Source organism: Anomaloglossus baeobatrachus, chromosome 5 (assembly GCF_048569485.1).
Source record: "Anomaloglossus baeobatrachus isolate aAnoBae1 chromosome 5, aAnoBae1.hap1, whole genome shotgun sequence".
NCBI classification, from domain to species: domain Eukaryota; kingdom Metazoa; phylum Chordata; class Amphibia; order Anura; family Aromobatidae; genus Anomaloglossus; species Anomaloglossus baeobatrachus.
Window position 1 is genome coordinate 228,563,944 of NC_134357.1, and position 16,241 is coordinate 228,580,184.

General features: G+C 46.1%; 1 protein-coding gene across 1 annotated transcript in view; it reads left to right on the top strand.

The window, feature by feature from the left end:
- Positions 1–16,241, top strand: part of PATL1 (PAT1 homolog 1, processing body mRNA decay factor) — a 230,223-nt gene that overhangs the window by 125,069 nt on the left and 88,913 nt on the right. The window contains exon 10 of the mRNA XM_075349144.1: positions 7,533–7,713. Within this exon, the coding sequence (XP_075205259.1) occupies positions 7,533–7,713 (181 nt within the window). The remainder of the gene's footprint in view (positions 1–7,532; positions 7,714–16,241) is intronic.

Sequence of the window (16,241 nt, forward strand, 5' to 3'; positions counted from 1 at the left end):
AACGTGATTGTCCTCAAGTTAAACACTCCAGAAAAAGCTATAAATGTACATTTTTACCTTAAATACTTGCATGTATATGTATGTATGTATGTATGTATGTATATGTATATATGTGTATGTGTATATATATATATATATATATATATATATATATATATATATATATATATATATATATATATATATATATAATCTATCTCTCCTTAGTAAAAAAAACATGATAGTGTTGAAAAACATATTTGTCATGCCTATTTCTTATATATTTCATCTTTTGTTCATATTTGTACTATTTTAAAAAAAAAACACTTTTTAGGTACAGTAGTTTACATATTTTTGAGAAGACAAAAATCCTATAGTTCAAAAACTTATCGTGATAGAGAAAAACTGAGATCATTTCTGGATTCAGCATCCAAAAATTAAGAACAGTTGTCTGACCTAACGCCTAAAAAAATTGCGTTCCCCAGTGTTAACAGTACAAAACAGACTGGTATAGGAGGAGAGAGGACCCTGCCCGCGAGGGCTCACAGCCTACGGGGAATGGTGAGGACAGAGCTAGTTGTGCAGTGGTGTACTGAACTGAGGGCTATTGTAGGTTGTAGGCTTGTTGGAAGAGGTGGGTCTTGAGGTTCCTCTTGAAGCTTTCCACGGTAGGGCAGAGTCTGATATGCTGAGGTAGAGTGTTCCAGAGTATGGGGGAGACACGGGAGAAATCTTGTACGTGATTGTGGGAAGAGGAGATAAGAGAGGAGTAGAGAAGGAGATCTTGTGAGGATCTGAGGTTGCGTGCAGGTAGATACCGGGAGACTAGGTCACAGATGTAGGGAGGAGACAGGTTGTGGATGGCGTTGTATGTCATGGTTAATGTTTTGATCTGGAGTCGTTGGGCGATGGGAAGCCAGTGGAGGGATTAGCAGAGTGGCGAGGCTGTGGAATAGCGAGGGGAGAGGTGGATTAAGCGGGCCGCAGAGTTTAGGATAGATTGGAGGGGTGCAAGAGTATTGGAAGGGAGGCCAGAGAGCAGGAGGTTGCAGTAGTCGAGGCGGGAGATGAGGGCATGCACTAATGTTTTTGCTGATTCTTGGTTAAGGAAAGCACGGATCCGGGAGATATTTTTGAGTTGTAGTCTGCATGAGGTGAAGATGTCTTGGATGTGTGGCTTGAAGGATAGAGCAGAGTCGAGGGTTACTTAAAGGCAACGCGTTTGTGAGACTGGGGAGAGTGAGCAACCATCAAGTTTGATGGAAAGGCTTGTTGGAGGAAATGAGTGAGGAGGAAAGACAATGAACTCTGTTTTGTTCATGTTAAGTTCTAAAAATCGCACAGAGAAGAAAAATGAAATAGCAGACACATTGTGGAATTTTGGTTAGTAGAGAGGGAATGTCAGGTCCAGAGAGGTAGATCTGTGTCATCGGCATAGAGATGATACTGAAAGCCGTGAGACTTTATGAACTGTCCCAGGCCGATGGTGAAAATGGAGAACAGCAGGGGTCCAAGAACTGAGCCTTGGGGACACCGACAGATAGGGGGCGAGATGAAGTGGTGTGAGAATGGGAGACACTGAACGGTCGGTTAGGTATGAGGAGATCCAAGATCAGTCTGTGATGCCCAGAGATGAGAGAATCTGTAGTAGGAGGGAATGGTCTACTGTGTCGAAGGCAGAAGACAGGTCCAGGAGGAGGAGGATAGAGTAGTGTCGCTTGGCTTTGGCGGTTAGTAGATTATTGGTGACTTTGGTTAGGGCAGTTTCAGTAGAGTGATGTGGTCGGAAGCCAGATTGTAGCTGGTCAAAGGGGGAGCAGGATGAGGGGTATGAGGACAGTTCAAGATGGACATGCTGTTCCAGTAGTTTTGAGGCATAGGGGAGAAGGGATATAAGGCGATAGTTTGACACAGAGGATGGGTCAAGGGAGGGCTTTTTGAGGATGGGTGTAATGGAGACATGTTTAAAGCATGAGGGGAATACACCACTTGTTAGTGATAGGTTGAAGAGATGGGTTAGGGCTGGGATGAGTACTGCGGTGATGTTGGGGATGAGGTGCGATGGGAGCGGGTCCAGTGCACAGGTGGTTAATGTGATCTTGAGAGTAGAGTGGAACGATTTTTTTCTGTCATGGTGGAGAAGCTAGGTTTGGAGGAAGAGGGCTGAGTAGCTATGATGAGGGGCCATGGTGATTGTGGGCGAAAGCTTGCTCTGATGTTGTCAATCTTCTGCTTGAAGAAAGAGGCAAAGTCTTCAGAGAGGGAGGTGGTGCTGGAGGACGGAGGAGAGAATTGAAAGTGTTGAATAGCTGTTTAGGGTTGTGAGAGGGAGAGGATATGAGGGATGAGAAGTAGGTTTGTTTTGCAGCTGGGAGTGTGGACTTGAAGGTGGTGATGGACTCTTTATATGCAATGAAGTGCTCAGTGGATTGAGACTTCTTCCATCTGCGCTCAGCAATTCTGGAAGCCCGTCTCTGTTCTTTAGTCTGACTCGTGTGCCAGGGTTTCCTGTTGATTGTGCGGGTTTTGGGGTTTGTGTGAGGGGGGCAGCTGATTCGAGAGCTGCAGAGATTGTAGCGTTGTATAAAGTTGCAGCAGCATCTGCATCCTGTAAAAATGCAATGTCTGTGAGAGGGAGAAGGGACTGAGAAAGTGCGTGTAAGTCAAGGTGATTGAGATTTCTGTGAGGGTGTGAAAGTTTGTGGAGTGGGGGTTGTGTACTTGGAGAGGGAAGAGAATGTGAGTAGGTTGTGGTCAGACGGGGAGAGGTGAGTTAAAGAGGTTAGATAGGGAACAGAGGCGAGTGACGATGAGATGCAGCGTATGGCCATCTTTGAGTAGCTGCAGAGGACCATTGGGCGAGGCCGAAGGAGGAAGCGAGTGTTAGAAGTTTAGAGACAGATGAGTGAGAAGTGTCAATGGGGATGTTAAAGTCACCCATGATGATGGTGGGGATGTCGGTGGAAAGGAAGTGTAGTGGCCAGGTGGTGAAATGGTCAAAGGCAGTGGCTGGCCCTGGAGGGCGGTAAATGACAGCCAGTTGAAGGTTGGAGGGGGCGTAGATGCGTACGGAGTGCACCTCAAAAGATGGGAGAGTAAGGCTGCTTTCACACATCCGGTTTTAGCAGAGCCGGCCAATCTGGCTCTAAAACCTATGCAATGGATGCGGCGACAAAACCGCATCCTTTGCATAAGTTTTTTAGATGTGGCCCGTCTGGTTTTTGCCGCTTGCGGCAGGCTACTGAGCATGCGCAGTGGAAAAAAAACGCATGCGGCGGCTGGATGCGGCTTTTGCAAATCGCGCCGCATCGGCTAAATCTGCCACATGCTTCAAAAACCGGACGGAACGCAAGCCCATGCGGCACAATACGGCACTAATGTAAGTCTATGCAAAAAAAAAAAACGCAACCGGCGGCAAAAAAAGTTGCGTTTTTTTCTGCAAAGCGCCGGATTGTGCCGCACAGGAAAAACCGGATGTGTGAAAGCAGCCTAACAGAGGGTGGTAGTGGAATTGGTGTATAGGAGCATTGGTCGGACAGGAGCAAACCAACTCCTCCACCATGCTTGTTGCTGGGGCGGGGGGTGTGAGAGAGATGGAGTGCGCCATAAGAAAGTGCAGCAGGAGAGGCGGTGTCAGAGGGGGTGAGCCAGGTTTCAGTGATGGTGAGGAAGGAAAGTTTATTAGTGATTATTATTATTATTATTATTATTATTATTATTATTATTATTATTATTTATTATTATAGCGCCATTTATTCCATGGCGCTTTACAAGTGAAAGAGGGTATACGTACAACAATCATTAACAGTACAAGACAGACTGGTATAGGAGGAGAGAGGACCCTGCCCGCGAGGGCTCACAGTCTACAGGGAATGGGTGATGGTACAATAGGTGAGGACAGAGCTGGTTGCGCAGTGGTCTACTGGGCTGAGGGCTATTGTAGGTTGTAGGCTTGTTGGAAGAGGTGGGTCTTGAGGTTCCTCTTGAAGCTTTCCACGGTAGTGGAGAGTCTGATGTGCTGAGGTAGAGCGTTCCAGAGTATGGGGGATGCACGGGAGAAATCTTGTACACGATTGTGGGAAGAGGAAATAAGAGAGGAGCAGAGAAGGAGATCTTGTGAGGATCTAAGGTTGCGTGCAGGTAGGTACTGGGAGACTAGGTCACAGATGTAGGGAGGAGACAGGTTGTGCATGGCTTTGTATGTCATGGTTAATGTTTTGAACTGGAGTCGTTGGGCGATGGGAAGCCAGTGAAGGGATTGGCAGAGTGGCGAGGCTGGGGAGTAGCGAGGGGAGAGGTGGATTAAGCGGGCTGCAGAGTTTAGGATAGATTGGAGGGGTGCAAGAGTGTTGGAAGGGAGGCCAGAGAGCAGGAGGTTGCAGTAGTGATGAAATGATCATGGATGTAGGAAAGTTTGTTGCAGACAGAGCGAGCGTTCCATAGAGCTCCTGTTAGAGGGACTGGGGGAGCGGAGGTTGGGTGGATGGGAATGAAGTTAGAGAGGTTGCGGAAATTTGTGATAGGTTGTGGATGAGGGTTTGAAGTGACAATAGGGAATGTGGTGAGGAGGACCAGGATTAGGAGAGATATCCCCAGCAGTGAGGAGAAGCAGTGAGAGTGTTAGAAGGTTCAGAGTTTTTTTTTAGAAGTTTCTTTTTTTCCAACAAAAATTAGAAAACCATTTTTCTTTTAGGGCCCAAATCACAATTGAAGTGACTTTGAGAGGCCTAAGTGACAGAAATAAAGCCAAAAGTGACACAATTCTAAAATCTGCACCCCTCACACTGCTTAAAACCACATCCAAGAAGTTTATTAACCCTTCAGGTGCTCCACAGGAATGAATGCAAAGAGGGATGAAAAATGAAATACATTAACCCTTTTACGTAAAAATGTTGCTTTTAGCCTCAATTTATCCACTTTTACAAGGGCTAGCATGACACAATGTGTTGCCCACTTTCTTCTGAACGCACGGATATCCCACACATGGTCATAAACTTCTCGACAAACTAGAGGGCTCTGAACGGAAGAACCAATATTTGAATTTCGGAACACAAGACCCCCCCCAAGTGACCCCATTCTGGAAGCTAGACCCCTAAAGGGTTTTTATTCAGGTGTATAGCGAGCATTCTCAACCAACAGGTACTTCACGGGATTTGATAACATTACCCTATTTTTCGGACTATAAGAGGCACCAGACCATAAAGATGCAGCCTGGTTTTAGAGAAGGAAAGTAGGAAACTAAAATTTTAAGCAAAAAATGTGGTCATGACACACTGTTATGGGGCGAGGATCTGCTGCTGACACTGATATGGGGGTAATGTCCCCAAATTCTCTAAGGTACCCCATCCTGGCAATGATCCACCTGCTTTTTATATGATCCCCATCCTTGTATATACAGTATATGTCCCTCATCCTGATAAATACCCCCATCCTGCTATCTACTGCCATCCTGGTATGTGCTCCCATCCTGCTATATACCCCTTCCTGGCGTATGGCCGCATCCTGCTATATACCTCCATCCTGGTATATGGCCGCATCCTGCTCATAATATACTGCATCCTGGTGTATGGCCGCATTCTGCTGTATGGCCGCATCCTGCTATATACCCCCATCCTACTATATACCCCCAGCCGGCTCATAATATACTCCATCCTGGTTTATGGCCCCATCCTGCTATATACCCCCATCCTGCTATATACCCCCATCCTGCTATATACCCCCATCCTGCTATATACCCCCATCCTGCTATATATCCCCATGCTGCTATATGGCCTGCATCCTGTGGCACACAAATGTTTATACTCCCCTTTCCTCACTCCCTGCAGCATCGCTCCTCCTCCCGTCTGTGCCAGCAGCAGCGCTGTATAGTGGAGCCGGCCACGATCCCTGCAGCATCACGATGTCCTCCTGTCTGTGCCGGCTGCATGTGGACTTGTGCACACAGCGATGACGTCATCGCTGTGCGCACTGCTAGTCTCCACACACAGTCGCAGCCAGCACAGACAGGAGGACGAGCAAGGCTGCAGGGATCGTGGCCAGTGAGCATACTGATTCACTCCACCCCGCGCTGATGATGATGCGTGGGGAGTAGTGAATATAGCCGCACATGATCACTCCAGGCTGTAGTTGCCAGGGGTGATCATGCGGGCCGGCTGTTTACCATGCGCGCACCCCCGCCCATCACCCCGCCCATCACCCCGCCCACCTGTCAGCGCCGAGAGATGATGGGCGTGCGTATTAAATGAGCGGGCCCACGTGGTCATGGCAGGCTGCTAGAGCCTGCTCGTGCCCCCATGACCTGCAGCACCCTCATTCCCCGCAGCCTACATTCAGACTATAAGACGCACCCCCCACTTTCCCCCAACATTTGGGGGGGATGTGCGTCTTATAGTCCAAAAAATACAGTAGGTTGTCATATTAAAAATTTTCATTTTTTTTCTACAAAAATGTTGTTTTAGCACAAAATTTCTCACTTTTTCTAGAGGTAATGCCAAAAAGTGGACCCCACAGTCAGTTATAGGACACCTTCGGTACCTATATAGCCTCACAAGTGACCCCATTTTGGAAACTAGACCCCTCAAGGATTTTATTCAGGGTTATAGTGAGCATGTTAAAGCCACAAGTACTTCACGGAATTCATTAACAATAGATCGTCATATTGAAAATGTGTGTTTGTTTGTTTTTTTTTTTCTTTACAAAAATTTTTCTGCAGTACCAAATTTTTCACTTTTGGGCAATGTGCCCATGATACGATGACACTTCGTCTAGGACGCAATGTCTGATTCCTGCGGATATGCTAGAGTTGTCCGTGGGAGAATGCAGCGGTTCTGACCACTGCGGACTTTAGCTCTATTTTCTCCTCAGGAACACTGGCGTCTCCGCAGACCTAGCCTAAAAAGCTAGGAAGGATGGATGGATATGCGATAGAGGTCAGACACATATAATGTCCTACCACCCCCCTCCACATATTCTAAGCGTGCACCTTTAGTGCCTTTCATGTGGCACTAAAGGGTGTTTAGCCTTGTACTTAGTGGGAAAAAAAATGTGGGGTCCCCCTTATTTTTGATAGCCAGCAAGGGTAAAGCAGATGGCTGCAGTTCGCAGCTGGCAGCTTTACCTTGGTTGGCAATGCAAAAGAGAGGTTACCCCACGCTGTTTTTCAAAAATTTTTATTTATAAATAAATTTAACAAAACAGGGAGTCCTCAAATTGCATCACCAGCCAAGCTTAAAGCACTCAGCTATGGGCTGGTATTCTCAGGCTGTGGAGGCCCATGGTTATTGGGCCCTCCTCAGCCTAAAAATAACAGACCGCAACAACCCCAGAAGTGGTGCATTCTTTAGATTGAAGTATCGTTCTGACAAATAGATTTAAAGCAATTTGCATTTCAAACACATTAAAACAATTATCTACAATCCTATTAAATGGTGTGCAATGTGCCATGTGATTTTTTTTTTTTTTTTTTTACCTCCAAATTGTTTTACAAATCTTTAGTGAACAGTTACTGCAATCCTTACAATTTTTAAGTATTTGTTGCACCATTTGTTTTTCAGCCAACACAGAGGTATCAGTGGCTCCGGAGTTGATCACTCTTCCAGGCCCTCACATGCAGAAGTTAATCGTCGTGACCCCTATGCAGGTCTTATGCTACAACGAGAGAAAGAGTGGGTTTGTCGTATTCAGCTCCTCCAGCTGCAGAGCACTGACCCATACCATGATGATTTCTATTATCAGGTAAGTGGTCTGATGTAAGCACTGATATTGCATTTTATAGGCACCCAACATGTCCAATATCGACGGATTCAGCTGATAACAGTAGTCGTCTAATGTGTATAGGGACCCCAGACAACTGATGGTTGGGGTAGATCTCGATCGGGTATGTCTGTTTTCAGACTGCCAATCCCTTTATTCTCCCAGGGATAAGCCGTAGCCAGATATGTCTGGTGACCGCTTTCTTATAGAGAGCACACACTCGCTCAACCAAACTAGTGCTCCTGCGAGTTGGAGACAGTCTAGATGGCTGCCGGGTGAATGATCTTGGTTTTCACTGTGATCTCCAATATCTTTACTGACTATGCCACATTTCCACATTGTACGATTTTGTGCTGTAATTTTTTGTGGAAGTGTTAGAAATGGAGCTCTATGGTCTTTGTCCCATAGTTGGTATAGCTGTTGTTTATTGATGACTGTCTAAACAGACTTACTTTCCTAAAACCTTGATCCAAAAGGTCAACGACAATATATGACCCCTTATCGCCAAACAGTAAAAACTTACTGGTCATTTGAACTCTTGTTCATACCGACATATTAAAGTAAACAATTTGCACTGCGCAATCGTATACTAGTTCAGTGAGCATAGACCGCTATTGCTAGCCCTATTTGCATAGGATGATGCACCACCGAGAAATGATCATTACAGCTGATGAACGAGCATTTTACTTATTCATGAGGTGATCAGCAGTCTGATTACACGACAAGATAATGCTGAAATTAGCATTTCTAACCCTTTTCACTCCTTAGCCTGATTTTACCTTCCTGACCGGGCCAAATATTACAATTCTGACCTGTGTCTGATTTTAAGGTAATAACACTGGAACGCTTCAACATATCCCAGTGATTCTGAGACTAATTTTTTCAAGACACATTGTACATGTTAGTGGTAAGGGTTTGGTGGATATGATTTGCAAATATGAAAATATCTAAAATTTAACAAAAGAATCTGAAAACTTAGAAATATTTGAACGTTTCATTTTCATTACCTTAAACCTGATCGTGTATCACACATAAGTTAAATAGCATTTCCCTCATGTCTACTTCACATCAGCACCGTTTGTTTTATATATATATATATATATATATATATATATATATATATATATATATATATATATATATATATATATATATATATATATACACATTTTTTTTAGAACGTTGAAAGGGTTAAAAGTTTATCAGCAATTTCTCATTTCTCCAACAAAAGTTACAAAACCAATTTTATATATATATTTTTTTTTTCTTTTACATTAAGGGGCCTATATGACAAAAAATACCACAAATTGACACCATTTTAAAGACTGCACCCCCTCAAAGTGCTCAAAACCATGTTCAGAAATTCATTAGATCTATAGGTTCTTCACAGAAATTTTTAAATAATGTGGAAGGAAAAAATTAACATTTTGCTTTTTCCAACAAAAATATTTTTAGCCCCACATTTGGCATTTTCCAAAGGGTAAGGCTAACAGGAGAAAATGCGCCTTATAATTTGTTGTGTAATTTCTCCTGAGTACGCTGATAGCCCATATGTAATGGAAAACTACTGAATGGTTGCAGGGCTAGGAAGGGAAGGAGCACCATTTGACTTTTGGAGTGTGAAATTGGCTGCAATGGATGACTGACTCCACGTCGCATTTGCAGAGCCCTCGTTGTGCCTAAGCAGTGGAAACCCCCCACAAGTGTCCCCATTTTGGAAACTACACCCATCAAGGAATTTATCTAGACGTGAGGTGAGCACCTTGAACCCACAGGTGTTTCACAGAATTTTCGAAAATTCAGTCATGGAATTAAGAAAATACATTTTTTTTTCCCCCACACATTTTTAATTTTACAAGGGTAACAGGAGAAAATGGACCATATTATTTGTTGTGGAGTTTCTCCTGAGTACGCTGATACCCCATATGTGGTGAAAAACTATTGAATGACTGCACAGCAAGGCTCAAAAGGAATTTTGGAGCGCCATTTTGGCTAAAATAGATTGCGGTTGCTATGTCACACTTGACGAGCCCCTGACATGCCAAAACAGTAACCCCCATATGTAACCCTAGTTAGGAAACTACACCCTTGAAGAAATTCAGCTAGGGGTGTAGTGTGCATTTGTAACCCACACATGATTTACAAAATTGTATAACATTGAGTTAATAAAAAATTCACTTTTTTTTCCAGTAAAATGCTTATTTGGCCCCAAGTTTTTAATTTTCTAAAGGATAATAGGATAAAATGAAGGGTACAATTTTGTTATGCAATTTCTTCTGAGTATGCCAATACCCTGTAAAAAAAAAAAAAGAAAAAAATCTTTTGAGGCACAGTACAAAGTCCATAATTGAAGGAGCGCCAAATTGCAGTGCAGATTTTGTTGTAATGGCTTGGGGGTGCCCTGTAACATTGGCAGAGCTCCTAACATGCAAGAAAAGCAGGACCCCCATAAATGAACCCATTTTTAAATCTCAATGAATTCATCCAAGGGTGCAGTGAGCGAGCATGTTGACACCACATGTACCTTACAGAATTTGATACCATTAGTAGTGAAGTGTAGTGATAGGGTAGTGAAGAAAGAATGACATTTTTGCTAATTGCATTTTCACCAAAATTTGTCGCACAATTTCTACTAAACGTGGCAATACCCCACATGTGACTGTACAGTACTGTTTGACCACACAGCGAGACTCAGGAGGGAAGGAGCACTATTCGACTCTTGGAACACAGATTTTCCTAGAATAGTTTTCAGACTCCATATACAGAACCCCTTCTTGCCAGAAGAGCAGAATCCCCTCAAGTGATCCCATTTTGTAAATTACACCCCTTCTGGGAATTTACCTACTGGAGTAATGACAATTGTGACTCCACAGATGTTTTCCAAAAACAATAAACTATGGATGTTGCGAAGTGAAAATTGCAAAAAATCTGCCATTGTTTTGCCCAGTACATTATCCCAACTTGTGCTTCTGGAGACACACACCCTGTAAATTCAGTGGACTCTCGCTGCTACACTACTGACAAACGTGGGCGCTGTGGGGTGGGGGGAGGTCGAGAGGGGGGTTTGGATTCGAGGAGATATACTATCTGTAATTTTGTAGTTTAACATAACCATATTATGTATTGTATTATATGATTATTATCTGTTATTAAAAACTAATAAAAAGAATGTTAAAAAAACAACCCCGAAAAACACGTGGGCACTAAATGTGGTTTATGCACAATCTGGAGCTCATAAGGAAGGGGGCATTTGGATTTGGGAGTGCAGGATTCACTAAATTTCTTAAAGGGGCAGGCATAGCGCTTTTCCAGAACCTTTGTGTTACCATTAACATGAAAACCTATGATGGACCTGACTGGTGACTTGTTTGTTTTTTGTGTGGATTGAGTTTAAGCTTTTATTGGAACATTTTACTCAAAAATTTGGGACCACATTTATCCTGTGCTCTATGCTGAACACTTGCATCAGGGTTTCCATCTAAATCTCCAAATGACTATCTAATAATAATAATAATAATATTATATTATATTAGACCACTGATCAGACTAATAGAAGTTAAAGTCCCATGGTGGGACTAAGTACAAAAAAAATTGTAAAAGAATATAAATAAAACCACACAAAATAAAGAACAAAAAATTTACACCGAGAAATGTAAATATTTATACAAGTGCTTGCCCTCATGCAAGATGGTCAATGCGCGCTGTCACAATTTTTTATAGTCTTCTTTAACGTGCTCCATTCTGCTAAGGCCGTGAATCACGGCACACGTGGGTTGTCTAAGTGCAATCCGGGCTCCGTTCTCCGTGGCCCGTGATTGCACTTAGAAATCAACTCACCTGTGCCCGCTCCTGCTCTCCGTGGTGCTGAATCTTCCCGCGGTGCAGCATCCAGCCGGCGCTGACCCCTGCAGCAGCTGCGGCTGTGTCGCGCATAATGAATATGCGCGACAGTAATCAGCCGGCTTAGAAGCAGCAGGGAGGACGGGCTGCAGAGAGCGCGGCTGAAGCCGGGTGAGTTAAAATGTTTATTATTTTAAATGCACGTTTTTTTCTGGCACTGCATGGTCCGGAACATCAGTGATGCCAGAAAAAAATGCACATGTCTCCGTGCAGCAATCACGCACACGCGGGTACGCTGCACGGAGACACGTGCAGTGAAAAATCACTGACGTGTGAGCAGACCCATTCATTATAATGGGTCTGCGTATGTCAGTGATTCTGGTACGTTTAAAAAAAAAGCACAAACGTACCAGAATCACTGACGTGTGAAAGGGACCTTACATGGTGATGATGACATGCTCCATTGTTAATTATTGGCAGCTCTTTTGTTTCCTTTACATGCCTACCTCTGACCGCTCCCCCACACTCCCTGATGAAGCCATAACGAAACGCTCATTGGAGTGGTTAGGTGGTTGTAACTTGACCTATTCGTAATGGTCCTATTCATGTGTTAAATTTTTACCAGCTTTGCCATTACTATGCTTTTGGTATATCCTCCGCTTTTTCCTGAGCTTATACTCTCATGCACATGGCACTTTCTTACCCTAACTTATTATGACTCTATTTGTTTAAATTATATTTGCATTATATACTTACCTGGTATATTTGGACATTAGACCTTTATTAATTAGATTTATTCTAGTATTTAGTCTCTTTATATTGCTATATGTTATATTTAAAAAGCTGCATATTCATACACTGTGTACAATATATAATAAAATATATTGTGCAGTTGCTTATTTCATGTCATCACTTTTACTGCATTTGGACTCGTACTTTTTTTCTTTGTCGCTCCATTGGGAGACCCAGACAATTGGGTGTATAGCTTCTGCCTCCGGAGGCCACACAAAGTATTACACTTAAAAGTGTAAAGCCCCTCCCCTTCTGCCTATACACCCCCCGTGTATCACGGGCTCCTCAGTTTTTATGCTTTGTGCGAAGGAGGCACACATGCACGCATAGCTCCACAATTTAGTCAGCAGCAGCTGCTGACTATTTCGGATGGAAGAAAAGTGGGCCCATATAGGGCCCCCAGCATGCTCCCTTCTCACCCCACTCTGGTCGGCGGTGCGGTTAAGGTTGAGGTACCCATTGCGGGTACATAGGCAGGAGCCAACATGCTGTTTTCCTTCCCCATCCCTTAAGGGCTCTGGGTGAAGTGGGATCCTAATCGGTCTCCAGGCACTGGGACCGTGCTCCCTCCGCAGCCCCTGGGGAATCTGCTGGACAGGAGCTGGGTATCGTCAGGGACAAGGCCCTGCTACTGTGAGGTACTCTGTGTCCCCTTGGGGACGGCGCACGGAGCGCTTGTGTCATACACGCTGCAGCACTGCTGGGTGTGTTAGTGCGCCGGGACTACCGCGCTGACCGCGCTTGTTTGCCGGCCGCGCTTATAACTTTAGTCCCCGGCTTTTGCGGCCTAGTACCGCATATTCCCGCCCCCGGGCCTGTCAGTCAGGGGAAGGGAGGGACGCTGCACTGGACGTCAGCGCTGAGGGCTGGAGCATACTTTGTATCCTCCTCCCCCCTCACTGAGCGCAGTGGGACACCAGATTCCCGCACTTTCTTGGGCACGCCCACGGCCCCCTCCTCCTCACAGAACGCTGGCAGCCATTCCTGTCAGCACTTCTGAAGCTAGAGAGGAGAGACAAACGGCTCTGGGAGATCCAGGCAGGGAATCTGGTGGTCACACAACCGCTTTGGGCGGTCGGTAAGCCGCACCTGTTTCTAGGTGCTGGCCCCCCTGGGTGCCGAAGTGTGTATATATATATATAGGTTTATATGCTATACATTTACTCTGTACGGTCGCACTGTTGGTTTTTGGCTATATACCCTCCCGGATTGTACTCAGAGGAGACAACAGCATGTCGTCTGCAAATAGCAAGGGTGCCAAAGCACAGGCTTACTTTGCAACCTGTACCTCATGTGCGGCTATGCTACCTGCAGGTTCCACCTACCCTCATTGTGTGCAATGCTCGGCACCTATGGTACTTACTCAGCCGGAGCCTCAGCCAATAGTGGGACCCTCGGCCCAGGTAGAAACACCGGCTGCCACTGTCCAGGTGACAGGGACGGAGTTTGCAGTATTCGCTGACAAACTTTCTGAGACTATGGATAAATGGTCTGCTAAGATACTAGAAGCTTTGCAGTCCAGACCTGTAACACAGGCCCCAGGCACTGTTGAATCATTGACCCCAGGCCCCCCTCGGTTGGAGCAGCAAAGTGCTCCTGGGGTGACTCATAGGTCCCAAGGTGAGGTCTCTGACACGGGCCGCAGTCCCAGACCGCCTAAGCGGGGTCGCTGTGAGCTTCCCTCGACTTCATCACACTGCTCAGGGTCTCAGCAGGAGGACTCTCTAGAGGATGAAGCGGAGGGGGAAGATCAGGACTCTGATCCTGAAGCCGCTCTCAACCTAGATACACCAGAAGGGGACGCCATAGTGAACGACCTTATAGCGTCCATCAATCAGGTGTTGGATCTTTCTCCCCCAGCTCCTCCAATTGAGGAGTCAGCTTCTCAGCAGGAGAAATTCCGTTTTAGGTTTCCCAAGCGTACAATGAGTATGTTCCTGGATCACTCCGATTTCAGAGAGGCAGTCCAGAAACACCGAGCTTGTCCAGATAAGCGCTTTTCTAAGCGCCTTAAGGACACACGTTATCCCTTCCCCCCCTGACGTTGTCAAGGGTTGGGCTCAGTGTCCCAAGGTGGATCCTCCAGTCTCCAGACTGGCGGCTAGATCCATAGTTGCAGTGGAAGATGGGGCTTCACTCAAAGATGCCACTGACAGACAGATGGAGCTCTGGTTGAAATCCATCTATGAGGCTATCGGCGCGTCCTTTGCTCCGGCATTCGCAGCCGTATGGGCGCTCCAAGCTATCTCAGCTTGTCACTCGCAGATTAATGCATTCACACGTGCCTCTGCTCCGCAGGTGGTGTCATTAACCTCTCAGGCGTCGGCGTTTGCGTCCTACGCCATTAATGCTGTCCTGGACTCTACGAGCCGTACGGCGGTAGCATCCGCCAATTCGGTGGCAGTCCGCAGGGCCATGTGGCTACGTGAATGGAAGGCAGACTCTGCTTCCAAAAAGTTCTTAACCGGGTTGCCATTTTCTGGCGACCGCCTGTTTGGTGAGCGATTGGATGAAATCATTAAACAATCCAAGGGAAAGGACTCATCCTTACCCCAGTCCAAACCAAAAAGACCTCAACAACGGAAGGTACAATCGAGGTTTCGGTCCTTTCGGCCCGCGGGCAGGTCTCAATTCTCCTCGTCCAACAGGCTACAGAAGGGTCAGACGAACTCCGATTCATGGCGGTCTAAGTCACGTCCTAAAAAGACCGCCGGAGGAACCGCTCCCAAAGTGGCCTCCTCATGACTTTCGGCCTCTTCACTCCGCATCCTCGGTCGGTGGCAGGCTCTCCCGCTTTTGCGACGCCTGGTTGCCACAGGTACAAGACCGTTGGGTGAGAGACATTCTGTCTCACGGTTACAGGATAGAGCTCAGCTCTCGTCCTCCGACTCGTTTCTTCAGAACATCTCCGCCCCCCGAGCGAGCCGATGCTCTTCTTCAGGCAGTGTGCACTCTGAAGGCAGAAGGAGTGGTGATCCCTGTTCCTCTTCAGCAACAGGGTCACGGTTTTTACTCCAACTTGTTTGTGGTGCCAAAAAAGGACGGATCTTTCCGTCCTGTTCTGGACCTAAAACTGCTCAACAAACACGTGAAAACCAGGCGGTTCCGGATGGAATCGCTCCGCTCCGTCATCGCCTCAATGTCCCAAGGAGATTTCCTAGCATCAATCGACATCAAAGATGCTTATCTCCACGTACCGATTACACCAGAGCATCAGCGCTTCCTGCGTTTCGCCATAGGGGACGAACACCTTCAGTTCGTGGCACTGCCTTTCGGCCTGGCGACAGCACCACGGGTCTTCACCAAGGTCATGGCAGCAGTTGTAGCAGTCCTACACTCTCAGGGACACTCGGTGATCCCTTACTTAGACGATCTGCTTGTCAAGGCACCCTCCCGAGTGGCATGCCAACACAGCCTGGACATTGCTCTGGAGACTCTTCAGAGATTCGGGTGGATCATCAATTTCACAAAATCCAATCTGACACCGGCCCAATCACTGACATATCTTGGCATGGAGTTTCATACTCTTCCAGCGATAGTGAAGCTTCCGCTGGACAAACAGCGTTCACTACAGACAGGGGTGCAATCTCTCCTTCAAGGCCAGTCACACCCCTTGAGGCGCCTCATGCACTTCCTAGGGAAGATGGTGGCAGCAATGGAGGCAGTTCCTTTTGCGCAGTTTCATCTGCGTCCACTTCAATGGGACATTCTCCGCAAGTGGGACAGGAAGTCGACGTCCCTCGACAGGAACGTCTCCCTTTCTCAGGCAGCCAAAGCCTCTCTTCGGTGGTGGCTTCTTCCCACTTCATTGTCGAAGGGGAAATCCTTCCTACCACCATCCTGGGCGGTGGTCACGACGGACGCGAGCCTGTCAGGGT